The 15,783-nt window shown below is 51.3% G+C and overlaps 1 protein-coding gene across 2 annotated transcripts in view; it reads right to left on the bottom strand.

The window, feature by feature from the left end:
* LOC122385421 (nostrin-like) overlaps positions 1–15,783 on the bottom strand; it is an 83,186-nt gene that overhangs the window by 58,706 nt on the left and 8,697 nt on the right. The window contains exon 1 of one of the 2 annotated variants that reach the window (XM_043373672.1): positions 1,248–3,822. The exons of the other annotated variant lie outside the window; for it this stretch is intronic. Within the exon in view, the coding sequence (XP_043229607.1) occupies positions 1,248–3,443 (2,196 nt within the window). The 5' untranslated portion in view covers positions 3,444–3,822. Of the gene's footprint in view, positions 1–1,247; positions 3,823–15,783 lie in introns of those variants that run through there. 2 annotated transcript variants of the gene reach the window in all.

The following is a 15,783-nucleotide window of genomic DNA, read 5'->3' as shown; positions in this document are numbered from 1 at the left end:
CGGTCCAGCCACAGGCACGTTCCGGTTTCGGGTGGCGGCAGGTTAGCTCTGTGCAAGCACATTTGCTTCTAACCTTTGCAAAAGTTAGGTGCTGCTCCGACGTAAAATATTATATGGAATGCGGGAATGCATGCTGACAGTACGTCGTGTGTGCATAGGTGTTCGACAATAGATCTTTTTATCGTAGAATGAATGCACTGAATTAGAGCTGTAAATTATGTCAACTCATGTTCTGTGACTCCAGAGTCCACACCCGCGGCCGCAAGTCAGTCAGAGGAATTCCGTCCCACCGTGATCAGCTCGTCCAGTGACCGCCGGCCGGTCGTCCCAGCCGTCCCAGCTCCGACGGGTGGTCGCCTGGACTAATAGGACGGCCATCTGTGCGCCCCGGCGCGGCTACACCAGCTGGCAGGTGCGGGATCTCCTGATTCCCACAGCGCGGCCTCGGGCGGACCACGGGCCTCAGGCAGTCGCCGGCCGGGTCGCTGCGTCTCAGTGCGTACGACAGACGGAGTCTGCCGCGCCGGCTGGCCGCCGCGGCATGGCCTGTTTCTGAACCGCGCTGACGTGGTAAATGGGCAGAAGTGAGGCCAGGATGAAGAGTCGAGACGGAACTAAAAAAGGAGACTAGCCTTGGGTGTAGCTCCTTAGAACGAGCTCCCAATGACCGGGATACATTAGCGGAGTACCTACTAGATCGTATAATAAGTACAAACGGATTACAATGCTGAGGGAATATAAAAATCCGTTCGTTATATATGTATTTACTTATGCTCGTGTACCAATCCTGGGTAAATTAGTAAGACGGAACTCGGTGAGTATGGTGAGAATGAAAGCCGGACGTTCACCGGCCAGGTGAGTTACAGCGAGAAGGTGAGACAGAATCACCACAAGTCCAGCTGACGGTCGATTTGCACGTGAAAATTAATGAGGCGTTGGTTGAGGAAAACGGAAATGGTGGGCGAGTGCTCCTCCTCAACGCCATATGTTGAGCGAAATGGTTACCGCAAACGAGCCGCTGATAATATTTAGGGGGAAACCCTGAGAACAAAAAGTATCGAAGAAACTTGTCCACAGAATAGTGAGCACTGAGCAGTGCATTTCACGGCATATGCTTTGATGAATTCCCTATATTACGCAATGCATCGGTTGGTAAAACGGCTTCAAAGAATCATAATTTTTCCCACACCAGTTAGCTTCCATGCAGTGAGCCCACACCAAAGCTAAGAAAATGTACGACTCCTCACCTTTTTGGTGCGTCGCACCCAATAGTCGAGATCCGGCTGGGATACGAGGTCGGGCAGCCACGGATGGTTCCTGTGCACGGTCATGTACTTCATACCGACCCAGTCTACTACCGGGGAAGCAGCTCGTCCAACCAGTCCTCCCACCGCGCCACCAGCCGCCACCGCCCACCGTCTTAGCACCGTCAGGGCGGCAGCCACGGTCAGCCAGGCGGTCAGGTAGGCGGACGAGGCCGCCGAAGGGGGACGCGACTGACGAGACGCCTCCTTCGCGTGATCCCGCAGGCTGCGATGTGCCGCCTCCAGTCGTGTGGCCGTGTTGAGCGACATGGTGGCAGGAAGCTTGGCCGGCTCCCGGCTGCCGAACAGAGTCGGGAGAAGATCTGACATTGAGGAGGCCTTCCGCAGCTTGGCCTTCCGGTAGGCCGGAGGGGCTGGCGCCCCGGCACGAGGAGACCGGTGGTCCTTCAGGTTCAGGGTGATGTACGTTTCCGGCGGGAAAGGTGGTGGAGTCACGACTGCGACAGTACCGTCCTGCTGCTGATCTGGTGCCGGGACTATCTCATCCAGCGCGTTCTCGGACTCTGTTTTATCTCGGGAACGATTATGCTGATCCTGCTGCTTCCTGTCATCCACTGGCTCGTCATCGTCATCATCGCGCTGCCGCGATTCTCTGCCACCTTTCTTCGGCAGCGTATCCATGCTGGTAATCTCGATCGGCACGGCTCGGAACAGATCGCTGTTGGCCACGCTGCCGGTCGTGCTGATCGCGTCATCGGTACCCTCTCGTGCCGCCAGTTCCAGCTCCTGCTGCCGCTGACGAAGGTCCTCGATCAGACCCTGACGCACATCCTGACGGTTGGCGTACAGCGGCTCTAGCGGCAACAGCGATGCATGTCCATCAGCGCTGACGCTGCGCTGCGGCAGGCGCAGGCTGCCTGCCATCGACTCAGCCTCCAGCGCCTCATCAATGGCTGCGTCGATCTCCAGCTCGTCGTTGTCCATGTCCTCTTCGTGGTCATCGTCAGAGCCGGTGACGAGCAGGTCGTCGTCCTGATCGTCGCCGTCGTCGGCTTCGTCAACCTCACCGCCGTCGATTGAGTCGTTCAGGATGTCCCGTTTGTCTCCGTTCGGAGGTCTAAACGACGGCTGGCGACGCACAAAGCGCCGTGCTGGACGCAGCACGAAATTGTCGTTGATGGATTTCTGAAGAGGAGTGCCGTTTGCCGATGCCGCCAGTTCCTCCGGCGTCATCTCGGACTGCGGCTTTGGGTGTAGCCGGAAGCTCTTCTTGGCCTTGATCCTCGGCTTTGGGATCTCGATTTCAGCGAAGCACTGCTGCAGATTCTGCAGGCTTCGCGTTTTGTGTTTAGTGATGTCCTCCCCGAAAGCTGGAGATACAAATGCCACTGTTTTTGGCGCGGCTCGTAGTGAACCTGCCTTCAAAGAAGAGGGCTTAAAAGCTGCATTCTCTGCTGCTATAATCATCAGTGACTCCGGCTTTGGTGAAGGCATAGGCTTCTTCTTGATTCTCTCGCCACCAAAGTCGCTTATGTGTCTTGGCGCCAGCTGGTCTGATCTTTCTGCCTCTTCGACAATATTAGCATTGGCATAGAAAGTTTCGGATGCAATGAGGGGATTCTCGTACATCCCAGTCATTGACAGGTCCGACACGGGTCCTGATAGGGACGGATTTTCAAACATTCCCAATGAGCCCATCGGACTTTCATAGACACCGGATGAGCCAGCCCTTTCGGACTTCTTGTACGATCCAGTAATGGCTGGAAGTGAGGCGGGTGGCTGCGGCGCATTACGAGACTTCCTCCGCGGGACAGCGTACAGATCACCGTTCTCACTCGTCTTGGACGAGACTCCGCTGTCGCTCCCACCCTCCTTAGCGTCAGCGTGTTCGTCCAGCGGGATCTCAAACAGCTCCTGTGCCGAGAGTTTCCCGTGACCACCGCCTCGAAGATGCGGCTTTACGATCGTCCCCGTGTTGTACCGCATCTCCACGACTTCTTCTATGATCTCCGGGCACTCTCGCATCATCTCGTATGTGCTCTCGCGCTTCTGTACCCGGCTGTAGAGGTCGTCGGTAGCTCCGTCGGGCCGTTCTGCGTCTCGGTCGTTGCTGTTGTCCGGCCATAGCGAGGCTAACGACGGCAGAGTGTTCTTGAATAGATTCCGTAACGATCCCATGGTGAGATATTTGTTTAACTAGCCCTGCACTAGCACCGATCCACTAATGATAAAAAAGAAGCAGTCAATAATCCAGTGACCTCATACGCACTTGAAGTCCTTCAATGGCGTGTTCCACTCCACAAAAGTCATCGCACCTCATCAAGTCCAGCACACTAAATGTCCATCACCCAGAAAGTTATCTGTTCTTCGAATCCACTGACAAATAGTCCTCACGCCATAGAGTCCCGAGTCCAAGCACTGATCCTTCCTGCACTCAGTGGCCCCTGTGACAGCCGACACACTCGAGTGAACTCAGTCTGTCCACACTAGCACAAACAGGCGCCAGGACCAGCACTGACCAGCACTCACACCAGCTCTGTCCGGCGCCACCACCAGCACTGACGCCGGGTGGACCGTGTCCGCCGTCCGGTGCCGACGCGGCCGCGTCAGTCGCCGCGGGCGACGGGAGCACACGTCCGCTCCGCCCGGCCGCGCGCCACTGGTAGATGACGCCAAAAAGCACCGCACTCACCGGCCGCCGGCGCTCGTTTCACGCGCTGTTGATTGACGCACTGTGGGAGGCAGCCTGGCCGAGCTGTACTGAGTGTGAGCGGCGTGGAGAGCTGGAGACTCGGTAGCGGAGATTCATCAGAGAAGGTGTCGGTACAGCATCCAGCAATGCTAGGTCGGACTATGGAAACGACTCCCCGTCTGATAAGCTCGCTAAACCTGTCCGTCACCAAGCCTGTCTCATTCATACTGCTCCTAACATGCTCCTCTCACCAATGAACGGCATGGCTTCTCAACGCACCTGACACTCGGTGAGTTTGACCAACAGGACAAGCAAGCATCGGGTCGGTGCACGGCTACCGTAGTCGAACATCAACCAATCACCATCCGGCTACGACGGTCACAGCCAATCGGAGGCCACCGTCGCGCCTCACTGAGCACCGGGAGAGGGAATGAATCTCATCCCGCTGTGGGGTCCCGAGCCGGTCAGGGGAAGTGCACGGGTCATTGCCTGCTGGGTAGTGGTGTCAATCGGAACTTGAATCTTCGGAATTCCGATTTTGTCCAATGTCCAATTCGGAATTCGGTTGGACAATGACAGCAGGCTTTGGACAACTTTGGACAATCTCTTGCTACACCTCAACATTTTTACAAAGTAATCGTGTTTAACATTGATTGGCTATTAAAAAGCCAAGCTTTCGATATGATTAACACTTTTGAGCTGGTAACGATGCATTAACAGCAAATTAAATAACGGTGTTGAGTGTAAACTATTGCGTAGATGTCGGACATCTTTGGACAAATGGCTGGCTTGGACATTTTTGGACGGACAGTCGACGCCAGCATTGGACATTGGACGGACATTGGACACATGTTTTCTGAAATTGACATCACTACTGCTGGGGTCATGACCTGAGCTGACCGCGACCGCGTCCGCTCAGATCAGCAGTGATCTTTTTTCATCGAAACGGTTAGTTAAAAATATACATAGGTATAAAGATAGATTAAAATTATGTGCATTCATACCATAAAATGTGCTACCAATCCCCCTTCGCAAGAACAAGAATGACTAAAATAAAAGTCATCCATTTGGATGACCTTTTTCTCCTACGAATGCCCAATTACCTGAATAGTCATTAGTGAAGCCAAGTCCACAATACCGTGAAAGGGAATCGGCTACATGCCAGCAGCCAGCTCGCCCACACCATTATTTGGAACTGGGCCGTATTGATAGCGATGCCCCACCATGTGGTTGACAAAAACCAGCCCGAATATAGACCGACCAACAGGTTCGGTCAGGCGATATCAGGTTCGTCAATAAAGCAGCCGGGTGGGTCACTAATATCGGGACCACGTATAAAGTTTCAGACCTGCATGCGCTTACTGGGGCACGTTTGCTTTCTCTGGTGACATGAGGTCAACCATGATGCCTAATCAAACTGTATGCCTGCCTTCAGTATGATGCGATGAATTTGTGAGAAGGCATGGTTGCCGAATGTTGAGCATCAATGTACTATGTGCGCAGTAAGTACGATAGAATTATATCGTTTTGCAAGAACCCGAAGACGTTTTTTATGCTCGCGCCTTTTTTGGAGGAGATTGCCGTGGTGGCATGGTGCGAATGATTTTAAATTTGCGCCTTCTTGAAAGCAAAAATGTCATGGTGAGGGACTTTTCGAAGGTCAGTGCTGGCCAAAAAAAAAAAATAGAAGCACACACAAAACTGAAAAGTGACTGAAAAAAATCTTATACCGTTAGGCACCGCTAGAAGTTTTTCCTTCTTCATCTGCAAACACATCACCTTGTAATTATAGGCATACATTATAAAACCTCGCCGTTCACCTGATAGCCACTGCAGGCCCCAAGTGAGCGATTCAATGAGCGGCACATGCCATTATTCGCACCGCACCGCTCTGGGTCCACCCTGCCCTGTTTCCGGTTGACTGCACACGATGCGGAGAGCAGGGGTAGGGTCACGTACCGGGCGTGTGCACCGTAACGGCAGCTGCAACGTCATGCTGCACTGCATGTGAACGACAAGGCTATGTGTGGATGGTAGAGGTGGAAAGGGGAGGGACAGGGGAGGGGCATGAAAAGAGTGAGGCGGGTTAGGCGATGGATTGGGGGACAAAGTAGCAGACTAGGAAGCTTGTTATTAGAGTGATACATCTTCAGAATGATCCGAGCACCGTCGCGTTGGCTGTTTCTTCTGTTAGATGTTATCCGGTAGGTATGAAGTAGAATGGCTGAATAGCTGTTAACACGGCTCACAATGCATATTTTTATCGCATATAGCTGCAAAGGTAGACGACGGCAGACATCAAACAGCAGACGGCAGACGTGCCGTTGTAAGTAGCAGGGAATGGCAGCTGTGACCCTGGCGGCGGCCACGGACGGTCATTGGTCTGTCCACCAGGTGACCGGGGTCGGTTGGCTGCTGCAGAAACGGTCAGCACTCGGGTACAGAACCGTTCCGGTCGCTGAACTCGGCGATTCATGGTTCGGAATAGGTGAATAGGCGTAATTTGATGTGCTTAAGCTATGCAGATGCTGTATTGCCTTTCATGGCCGGAAGAGGAAGAAAAGGAAGAAACGAAAATCACACTTCAGGAAAGAAATTTAATTCCAATATAACATAGCTCCAACAGTACGAAGATTGCTCCGGTCGTTTTTCAAAAGAAAAACACAATTCTAACGAATAGTGTTTGCCTTTTTCATACAACCTGCGGTTATCTCAAGGAATGAATCTTCAGAAGCAGGCTGACTAGCTTGCATCACTAGTGCGATACAAAATATATTTTGTATCGCACAATAAAGGTTTATAAACCTTTATTGTCGACGCTTCTGAAAGCCCACCCTATGACTAGCTTCACGAGAATGGCTGGGTCAGTGCATCAATGCGTCAGCAATCAAATATCATGGTCAGTTGCTTATAGGCACTAGGCAACCCAGCCTCAGTCAACAGCCGCAGGTATAGCGCTGGCAGCAGCGTTTGCCGTCAGGACGTCCTCACACCATCTGCCAGGGCCTATCACGGACCTCAGCTCGTACAAAGGAGGCCTCGCCGCAGCTGACGCGTTGCCGCCACTTACGGCTACCTGCGCCGGGTCTGCCGCGCGTGCGTCACTGAGGCGCCAGGTAGACGGGCCAGGCAGACGACGGACGCGGTGTGATGATATTAACGGTGATGGAATGAGAAACTGATAAGAATAACAATGGCTGTGGGAACATGATATCCAAACAACTACGAGACATCAGGTTAACGAATATTTCGATAACAAGCTTCCCGTAAAATTATCCAGTTTGGTAACTTACTGAGTAGGTATCCTGCTATTTCAAAACATTGAAAATTGCAACGAAAATATAGGAAGAACGACCTTTTTACGATCAGCCATCCTTATCACCCATGGTTGCATACAATTTAAGAAGCTGCTTTCGATTGTAAACCATCGACGAGCGATATCTAATGCTGACACCCGAAAAACATTCGCGATGAGTCGTGTCACACATTCTCTAATATCAGTAGCTCATTGATCATCAGCCTGAGATCTAGGGTAAAACACTCACGACACATCTCTCACGCGATTGAATAAGACATTGTATTAAAGGCTAAACAGCATCACTGGTTCAGCGAAGGTGCCGCCTATCACCCGCTGGGTCCTCCCATGGGCGGCATTGTTTCCCTGTTTCCGTTAGCCGTCGCCTGAATCAGTCTCTGAACATATTGGACGGCAGCCAGCGTGGGAGAGGACACAGTCAACACACGGCCACAGCGGGCCGAGTGGTCGGAAACCAGGCCAGTTCGAGCGGGCCCGGCGCGCACCCAGCGTGAAATGAGACGCTCCGAGACCGCGCGTCGACCGACCGAGCAGGCCAGTTCCACTCAGTCCGGGGACACGGTAATAACTCGACTCACACGGACACTGGACACAGGCGGTGGGGTAGAACTGATATGGATAGCACCGTTTGTTGGATTGTTGGGGACGGCGGAGGACCGATAAGAGATCAGCAGCGCGTCACTTCTGAGAGGAGATCGAACGGCATGTGAGGACCAGAGCGGACCCGTGAGACGGACTGGGGACCAGACGGACCAGCGAGAAGGGTTGACGGCTCAGAACAGACCATGAGCTCGAACTAAGTAGGCAGTGTAGCGAACGAAGGACCGAGAGCGGACCGTCGAGTTAGGTGGAGGACCTAAAGGTGAAATACGAATAAGTAACGGGAATATGAAAAACGACAATACCTAAGTGTTAGACAAAGCATGACAACTGCTTTTATGATGCTTCATATCAATCGAAAAGATGACGAAACAACCCAGCCGTCCTCCAAAAGTAATGCTGTCGAGTATGTACACCAATACCGTCGGCACGGCGGACGCCAGCCCAACAGGTCGTACCGCGGCGTACCATCCTCCCGCACGGCCGTGCCCGGCGGCGGCGGACGCTCGCGCGGCTCCATCACCGACAACAGGTGGCCGAGTTATTCACCCCGCAGACCATGGGTGGGCGCCGCCTCACCAATAGAGCCGGAGGTAGAGAGACAGAGATTTCCACAGCTGACACTTGGTATGTGATCTATCTACCTTCTATACACTCCGCGGCCCTCGGGACCAGCAAGATACTTTCGAGACACTTTCATCAACATTGCTAGTTCGCATTGCATCATGCCAAATACCAGCCAATTTCGCGTGATTCCCCCGCCCACCCTGTTCGCCCTCCCTGCACGGCAGACGACACCAAACAAATCCACTTTATTTGTGTGGCAAGCCTTCCGTTTATTGATTTGGTGACTGGCGGAAGGAGGGTGTGGGTGGCCTACCCGTCCGTTGAGCTTCCACCTGACCCATGCCACTTGAAGGGATTCCCAGAACGTTGACCCGGGCTAGACGTGTTGGCCAAGTCACCTGATATGGAGACCCTCCAACCGCTGTTGTGGGCAGGAGCTCGCCAAGAGGCTTAATATTGCTGAATGAAGCTAAATATACTATAGGTACAGCCCACCGCTAAAGTAATGTGTGGTTTTACCAATCTCAACGGATGGCTTTGACCGACGTTTTTAAATGCGGACTGATTGAAAAGAAGACGTCAATAGATAAAGTTGTAGCTGCAAGGGTGAAGATACATGTAAGCTACATCTAAAGTCTCTTTGCAGTCTGGCTGATCGTTCCTAGGCTTCAGAAGCAGAACATACCCATGACTGAAACCACACATTACTTCTGCTGTGGACTGCACTTACATGGGACATCGGCTGATACCGTCATAACTGAGTTTAAGCGAGGTGAATTGAGATGATCTGCGTTGCGATGAGCCGAGTCGAGATGAGCTATGAGCCAGAATGAGCTGTAGTGTGAGCTAAGATAGGCTGCGGTCTGCCCATTACAGACCCGCTACCTACCTCGCGGGCTCACGGCCACGGAACAGCAGCAAGCGCGCCCGACCGACCGTGACCGGTCATCCGAACACGGATCACTGTCTAATGATACCGCCGCCGGGCCTGCCATAGCCGGCGAGCGTGAGCGAGGCACGAGTCTTGGCGCTGGGTGGTCCCGAGCTGCTTCTGCCGTCTGCGGGCACCGCAGGGAACCTGGTGAGACTGAAGAGCTGAGCTGAGGGGCAGAGAGGCCAGCGGGTCGAGGTGGGTGGACTATTGAAAGCTGCTGAGGTCATTGCTCTAATTACGAAGTGGACTGGAACGATATCAAAACGACACCCGAAGTGTTATCTTCTGGTCGACTGGTAACCGAGTGGTGCCCGACCAAAGATCGTCCGATGACACTCGCGCAATGACCCGACTTCTGGCGGAGTCACTTTATCTTGAGCGGATTATGAAGATGATGATGATAAGGAGCTGAGGTACCGTTTTTAATCGCTTCACACCCAGCTACATTCTTAAAAATATGCAGAATCATTGAACTTTTCGTCAAATAATTACTAAATGAAATAAAAGCCAAAAGTTTTATTCAATATAACGGGGAGCTTTCGTCTACAAAAGCTTTCGGCTTTTCGATGACCTTTCGGCTATTCTGTATTGTGCCATTTTCTTGGTTTGACGAAGGTTTATAGCCGAAAACTCACCGTTATATTGAATATAACTCTTGGCTTTTAATTCATGTACTCGAGGAAAGGGTCAATGATTCTGCACATTTTTATACTTATTATGTTCGTCGCTAAACCACTTCACACCATTAACTACATCCTAAAACATTAGGTATTTTGTGCATTCTTACGGGATCGTTTTTCAACCTTGCCATGTTTAACAATTTTTTACATTCATTTCTTTGAGCACGAACCAATGCAACTTTGATTTATGTTTCTCAGCTGACGATTCAACGCTTCAATTCATTTGGGGGTTTCTCATATAGGTCGATATTACCCTCAAAATAGATCGATATGCCACCAATGACAAACAAGCAATGATAAAGCTATACAGGAATGACATTGGAATTACGGAGCAGGCCCCGGCCCAGTCTCGAAAGTCTGGCGCCATAAAATAGGGCCCATAGCATATAGATAGCCATGCTAGAAATTCCAGTTGGACCCATTCATCCGCACTTCATTTCGTCGGTAAACTTCGAGAAATTCCTGTCAGATTCCGTGCGCACTGCGCCGCAGGAAATGTGCCAACCTGCACGTGACCCGACGAACTGTGAGCGGGCACCTGCCGGGCCGAGTCGCTCCACCAGTTCCGCTCAAAGGACCGAGAGGTGAAGCGGAACGCAAAGAACGGAGGGAAACCAGGAGTGTGGAGAGGACGACAGGAGAGAGAGAGAGAGAGAGAGAGAGAGAGAGAGAGAGAGAGAGAGAGAGAGAGGGGGGGGGAGAGGATAGAAAGAGGCATGGGGCGAGGGAGGGAAAGAGAAAGAGAAACAGCGAACCACCGAATCTCTCGTACATTTCGTTGGAACATTTTAGCGCTTTATAAACATGCGTTTTACATGCGTTGAAAAAAGGTGATCAATAGGGTAAGGTGCCTAATTAGCGACCCCCTTAATTTGAACCGTCATTGCTCACGCTCTGTGGGTGCCACTGTGCTACTGGCTTGATTTTCGGAGAGATCGTTCATTTTTCTATTAAAATATAGTCATTTTCTGCCTCAATATTCACTAACTTATTTGTAGTGAGCATTTTGGCAAGCCATTGCAAAAAACGCTAATAGGGAACTCTTCCCGATTAGCGACCGGGGAGGGTCGCTAATAAGTCTATGGGTTTCCCCATATTAAAAATGGCAAAAAATGCGACGCCTGAAAAGATGAAATATGATCTCAAAAAGGTAACCTATACGCAAAGCACTCAATCACACGAACAGGAACGTTTATCCAACACATTTACGTAAGTAAAAACTGATCACGTGATGCACCGAAGGCGAAAAGAAGGCGGAAACCCAAATTTTGTGGGCTATCTTGTATGATATTCGAGGTCCGCGCTGAATTCGGCACCCCTGCAGTCGGTGACGACATTTGGCATCCCCTGCCACACCTTGCAAGCTTCAGCAACACCTCATTTCATTTCTCTCTTTTCCCCTTTCTTTCCCCTCTTGAGCTATTTGCGACCATGTCAGGCGCAAATAGGAAATATGAGTTGCGACACATTTTTAACCGGCATGCTGTGCACAGTTGAGCTATTCACTATGGGAAAACGGCAATCAATTAAAAAAGGAATGTCGATTCAGAATAAAAAAGATGCATCATCCTAATGTGCATCGCTGTTTATCAGAGAGGGCCCAAACACACACGTTTTGGATAAGAAACTCGTCATTTTTATTTGAACTCACCTGAAACGTCCCACCAGAAACATCGACGACCGGAAAATAATTCAATTTGATAACCAAATTATGGTCGACCTTTTGACGATGTTTTTACCCCGTTTTCTCCTGCCAGTTTTTCTGTAGGGAGGTAGGTCGCAAATCGGAAAGGGTCGCTAATTAGGCACCTTACCCTATACACATTACTTTTTCTTAAGTCTAGGTAGATTAGAAAAGCGAATCATTGTTACGCATAGAAAGCGTAGAAATTGCCTAATTTTTATACACCACCACATGAAGAGCTACCAAAGCTTCGACAGGTGCACATAAAACTCCTACAGAACCTACAGAGCTTACACTCCTACAGAGCTTACAATCAGAATGGCATCCCCGCACCTTCAATCAGAATGGCATCCCCGCACCTTCACGAGAGGCTATCACACTTCACGGCCCGTGCACCTGGTCTACGAACTGACGAACGACCGGCCCCGAGGCCTTCCATTTCAGAAGCGTCGACCCTGATTAATACCAAAAGATCCAGCCATTCCATGGGAATCACTCCGCGCAGAAATACAGAGCCGTGCAAAAAGCCTGCTAATCACACTCAAACTCTCCGCAGACTCCCACCGTTTTGGTCAGAATCGCGCGCATTGGGAGCCATTTCCGGTGCCTATCTATCACATTTATCACAATCACCACGCTCGTTGCACTGGCATTCTGGCGTATGAACGACTGGTTAGGTTGTGGAGGAGCCTAGTGCAGCCCTCGGGGACGCCTGAGGGGTCTAGGAAGCAGTGGTGGCGGTCAATGGTCCTTCGATAACGGTTCACGGCCTAGTCTATTGTCTGTGTGGTCGGGGGCTGTGACTTGACCAGGGTATGGAGGGGAAGAGACGTGCAGCATGGGACCATGGAGGTTTGTTGTTCAGAGTTGGACTTTGAAGTGCTAGCAAGACGCAGGTAAATCTGACGAATCTAACTAAACTGAACATGCAAGATGCTTTTGCTACGGATGCATTTATAAAATAACCTCATTTTAAATGAAGGATGTCCTTAGCATTGGCCAATCTTTAAAAGGAGTTTGATTAAGACGTCATTGCCGATTTTTTTAAACTGGAAAATGCAATTGTAGACATAAAGTTTCTATGCGTCGAGTAGCCGAGGCCAGGCGGACATTAAAAACTTTTATTATAAGCGCGACATCAAATGCTGCCCCTTGAAACGACCATCCGCTGCCACTGACCCCTGCCGGTCCTCTCGACCCCCGTCAGTTGCAGACGAATGGTATGGCCCGTTGCATCACACCCTCCTCCCGTCTCCGGGCTGCGGTCTCGGTCCATCGCATACAGCCTTCCGCGTTCTTCCCGTGGAGGGTCATCGGAAATTCATCCAACCGTATCGCAGATTACACTGCAACCCAGCTCCGAGAGATCACTGTTTTGATAGCAACACCCAACAACCTCATCGGATCGTCAGGCACACCGCAACTAAAACGTTTCCGGCAATGACTTCAACTCCTACTGGAAAACAGAAGCTGAACTAGCATAGCAATTTCGCTCGCAGCTAGCGATCTTTAAGCAATAATACCAGTATAACGCCTTTTGGGGCGATTAACGGAGCGAGCGAGAGGGTGAGCCTTGCACGTGCGAAATTTCGAGGGGGTACCTCCAGCTGACTTGTGCACGGCACCCTACTAACCGGTCTCTAGCGATGTGCCAAATTTGAGCACAATCGGTCCAGCCGTTCTCGAGATCTGGAAGCGGCACCCTGCACGTGCGCACGTGCAAAATGGGTCCCAACTGACTTTTGCACGGCACCCTACTAACCGGTCCTTAGCCATGTACCAAATTTGAGCGCCATCGGTCCAGCCGTTCTCGAGATCTGGAATCGACCCCTGCACGTGCGCACGTGCAGCAGCACCCCAACTCTGGCACATGGATATGCATTGCCTAGTGAGTGCCTACCTACATGCCAACTTTCAGCGCAATCGGCCGAGTAGTTACCGAGATATTGCAACAATTACAAAACTGACACCTCTTCGTTTTGCACGTGGCACGTGCATAAGGGGTCACCCACATGCATCGGGAATAGTCCAATACTTGGTAGAAGGAATTAAGCTACCCTACAAAAATTACCGCGTGTAAATCGGTCAAGTGGTTGCTGAGATATAAGCCTCGCAAAAGCGTGACCACGGCCGGCCGGCCGGCCGGCCGCTCATACTCAGAAATTTCCGTTAATCTAAGGAAAGACTACGCTCGCTTCGCTCGCTCCGTAAAAATTCTTATATGACGAATCCACACCTTCTGTACTTGCACCCAAACCAGCCGGAGATATCTCCAGCATATGAGGCTGGAGGCAACATGCATGTTTTCCAGTCATCTCCAGCCCTGGAACGATCTGAGAGTCGGCTCGGAGCTGGAGCCAGCCGCGCCGGAACGCACAGAAGCGTGACGCGAGAGGCCAACGTACGACCGCGGCCAGCGCCGGAGACGGTCCGACACGAGCGGAGGCGGGGAGCGGCTGTACCGTGCCGACGCAGGTCTCGGCCCGGTCAGCGCCCGGGGAGATCGTCGGTCGGGTTGGAAAGACTGGTGGCGTTGGACTTGGACCAGCTTAGATCATTGAAAGCGTCAAGGAATCAAAAACGTTTTTTTTTCTTCTAAATTTTGCTTTGCTATAAAATAAACATTTCCCCATGACAGCGAAACCATTCATTGCTCTTCATTTTCAACATGCTCCTGATTCAACAGAGACCATAATCCAACGTTCATCGCCCCTCATTAGACCTATCCAGCACGCCACTCAAAGCCTCTCCCTTTAAACCATCGGCCTAATTATTCGGCCTGATCAGTTGAATCAGACTCTGAGAGGATCATAACACCGATAACAGCGGGAGTGACGGATCACTCGTGTTCCGTTGACGGATCACTCATGTTCCGTTGGCGGTTGTGTCCTCCCGTGAACCGTTCTCCCCGACCCCAGAAGGACTAACGAACCGTTCTACCCAGCCTTAGAGGGACTGACGAACCGTTCTCTCTCATGGCTCAGCAGGACAGGTAGCGCGCGGTCGAGGGTATAACAACACCCCATCAGTTACGGTCTGGACATGGCTCGCTGGAGCTGGTCAGCTTGGCGTCACGCCATCCCATGGAGCTGCTGCCCGATAAGAGATTACCCGTGAACTCAGATATGGATAAGAGGGATGGTACGTCCAGAACCAGATGATGGTCATGGATGGCCGTTGCGAGTGATCGGATCGGATTTTTCTATTTCGATTGAATAAGCCGGCCTCTTTTGGTGCAAAGCCAGTAAAATCATGAATGTGGATTGCGGACGCATCGTTTCTCTCGTCACTTTAGACTGCACACTCTAAAAGTGAACCTTTCGTGAAAAATGAGGTAGAAATTAATGACAACTGTCCCCTGGGCTATGACCGAACCGGAGGGCGATCTAAAATGAACAGCGTACTTCTAAATGACTGATTGTGCCTAGGGCAACGTTCATCATGAAATAGCTATATATGGCAGAAGAAATGGCCACCTCTATTCCTAACGACCACAAAGCGAACTAAATGAAAGCTCCAGGCCTGGTATCGTCACCAGCGACACCTGGACGTTAGGTACTGCTGTGGCCTCTATGTGTGGTCACTGTGGCCTGCACTGCTGCGGCCCCCAGCTCGGTACCACCTAGGTGGCGCTGCTGTGGGGCTCGTCGGCCACAGCGCTTTGTAACGGACTGGTGCTGCCATCCAGCGGCGGACGCTGAGCTACCGAGGTAGATGACGCTCGAACCGTGGTTCGTGAATGCCTGCTGAACATCTTTTGCTGAACACTGGGTGACTGGACACAACACTGGGTAAGATTAGGGTAAGATTAGGGCTGAACACTGGGTAAGTGTTCTTGTGCTGAACACTGGGTAAGATTAGGGACTGGCGACTGACTGGCCACTGTTGCTAGCGGAGTACATAGACTATCGTTGCGAGCGATGACTGAGAGAATGAAAATGAATATTAGGTATATTCGAAGGGAGAACTGCCGATCAGCATTAGGCACCAGCACCAATACAAACAATAATTAGCACCAGCTGCAATCATTCCATGTACACTGCAC

This window comes from Amphibalanus amphitrite, unplaced genomic scaffold (assembly GCF_019059575.1).
Source record: "Amphibalanus amphitrite isolate SeventyFive unplaced genomic scaffold, NRLGWU_Aamphi_draft 000219F_arrow, whole genome shotgun sequence".
NCBI classification, from domain to species: domain Eukaryota; kingdom Metazoa; phylum Arthropoda; class Thecostraca; order Balanomorpha; family Balanidae; genus Amphibalanus; species Amphibalanus amphitrite.
Note: the sequence above shows the minus strand (reverse complement) of the source record. Positions and strands in the feature narration are given on the sequence as shown.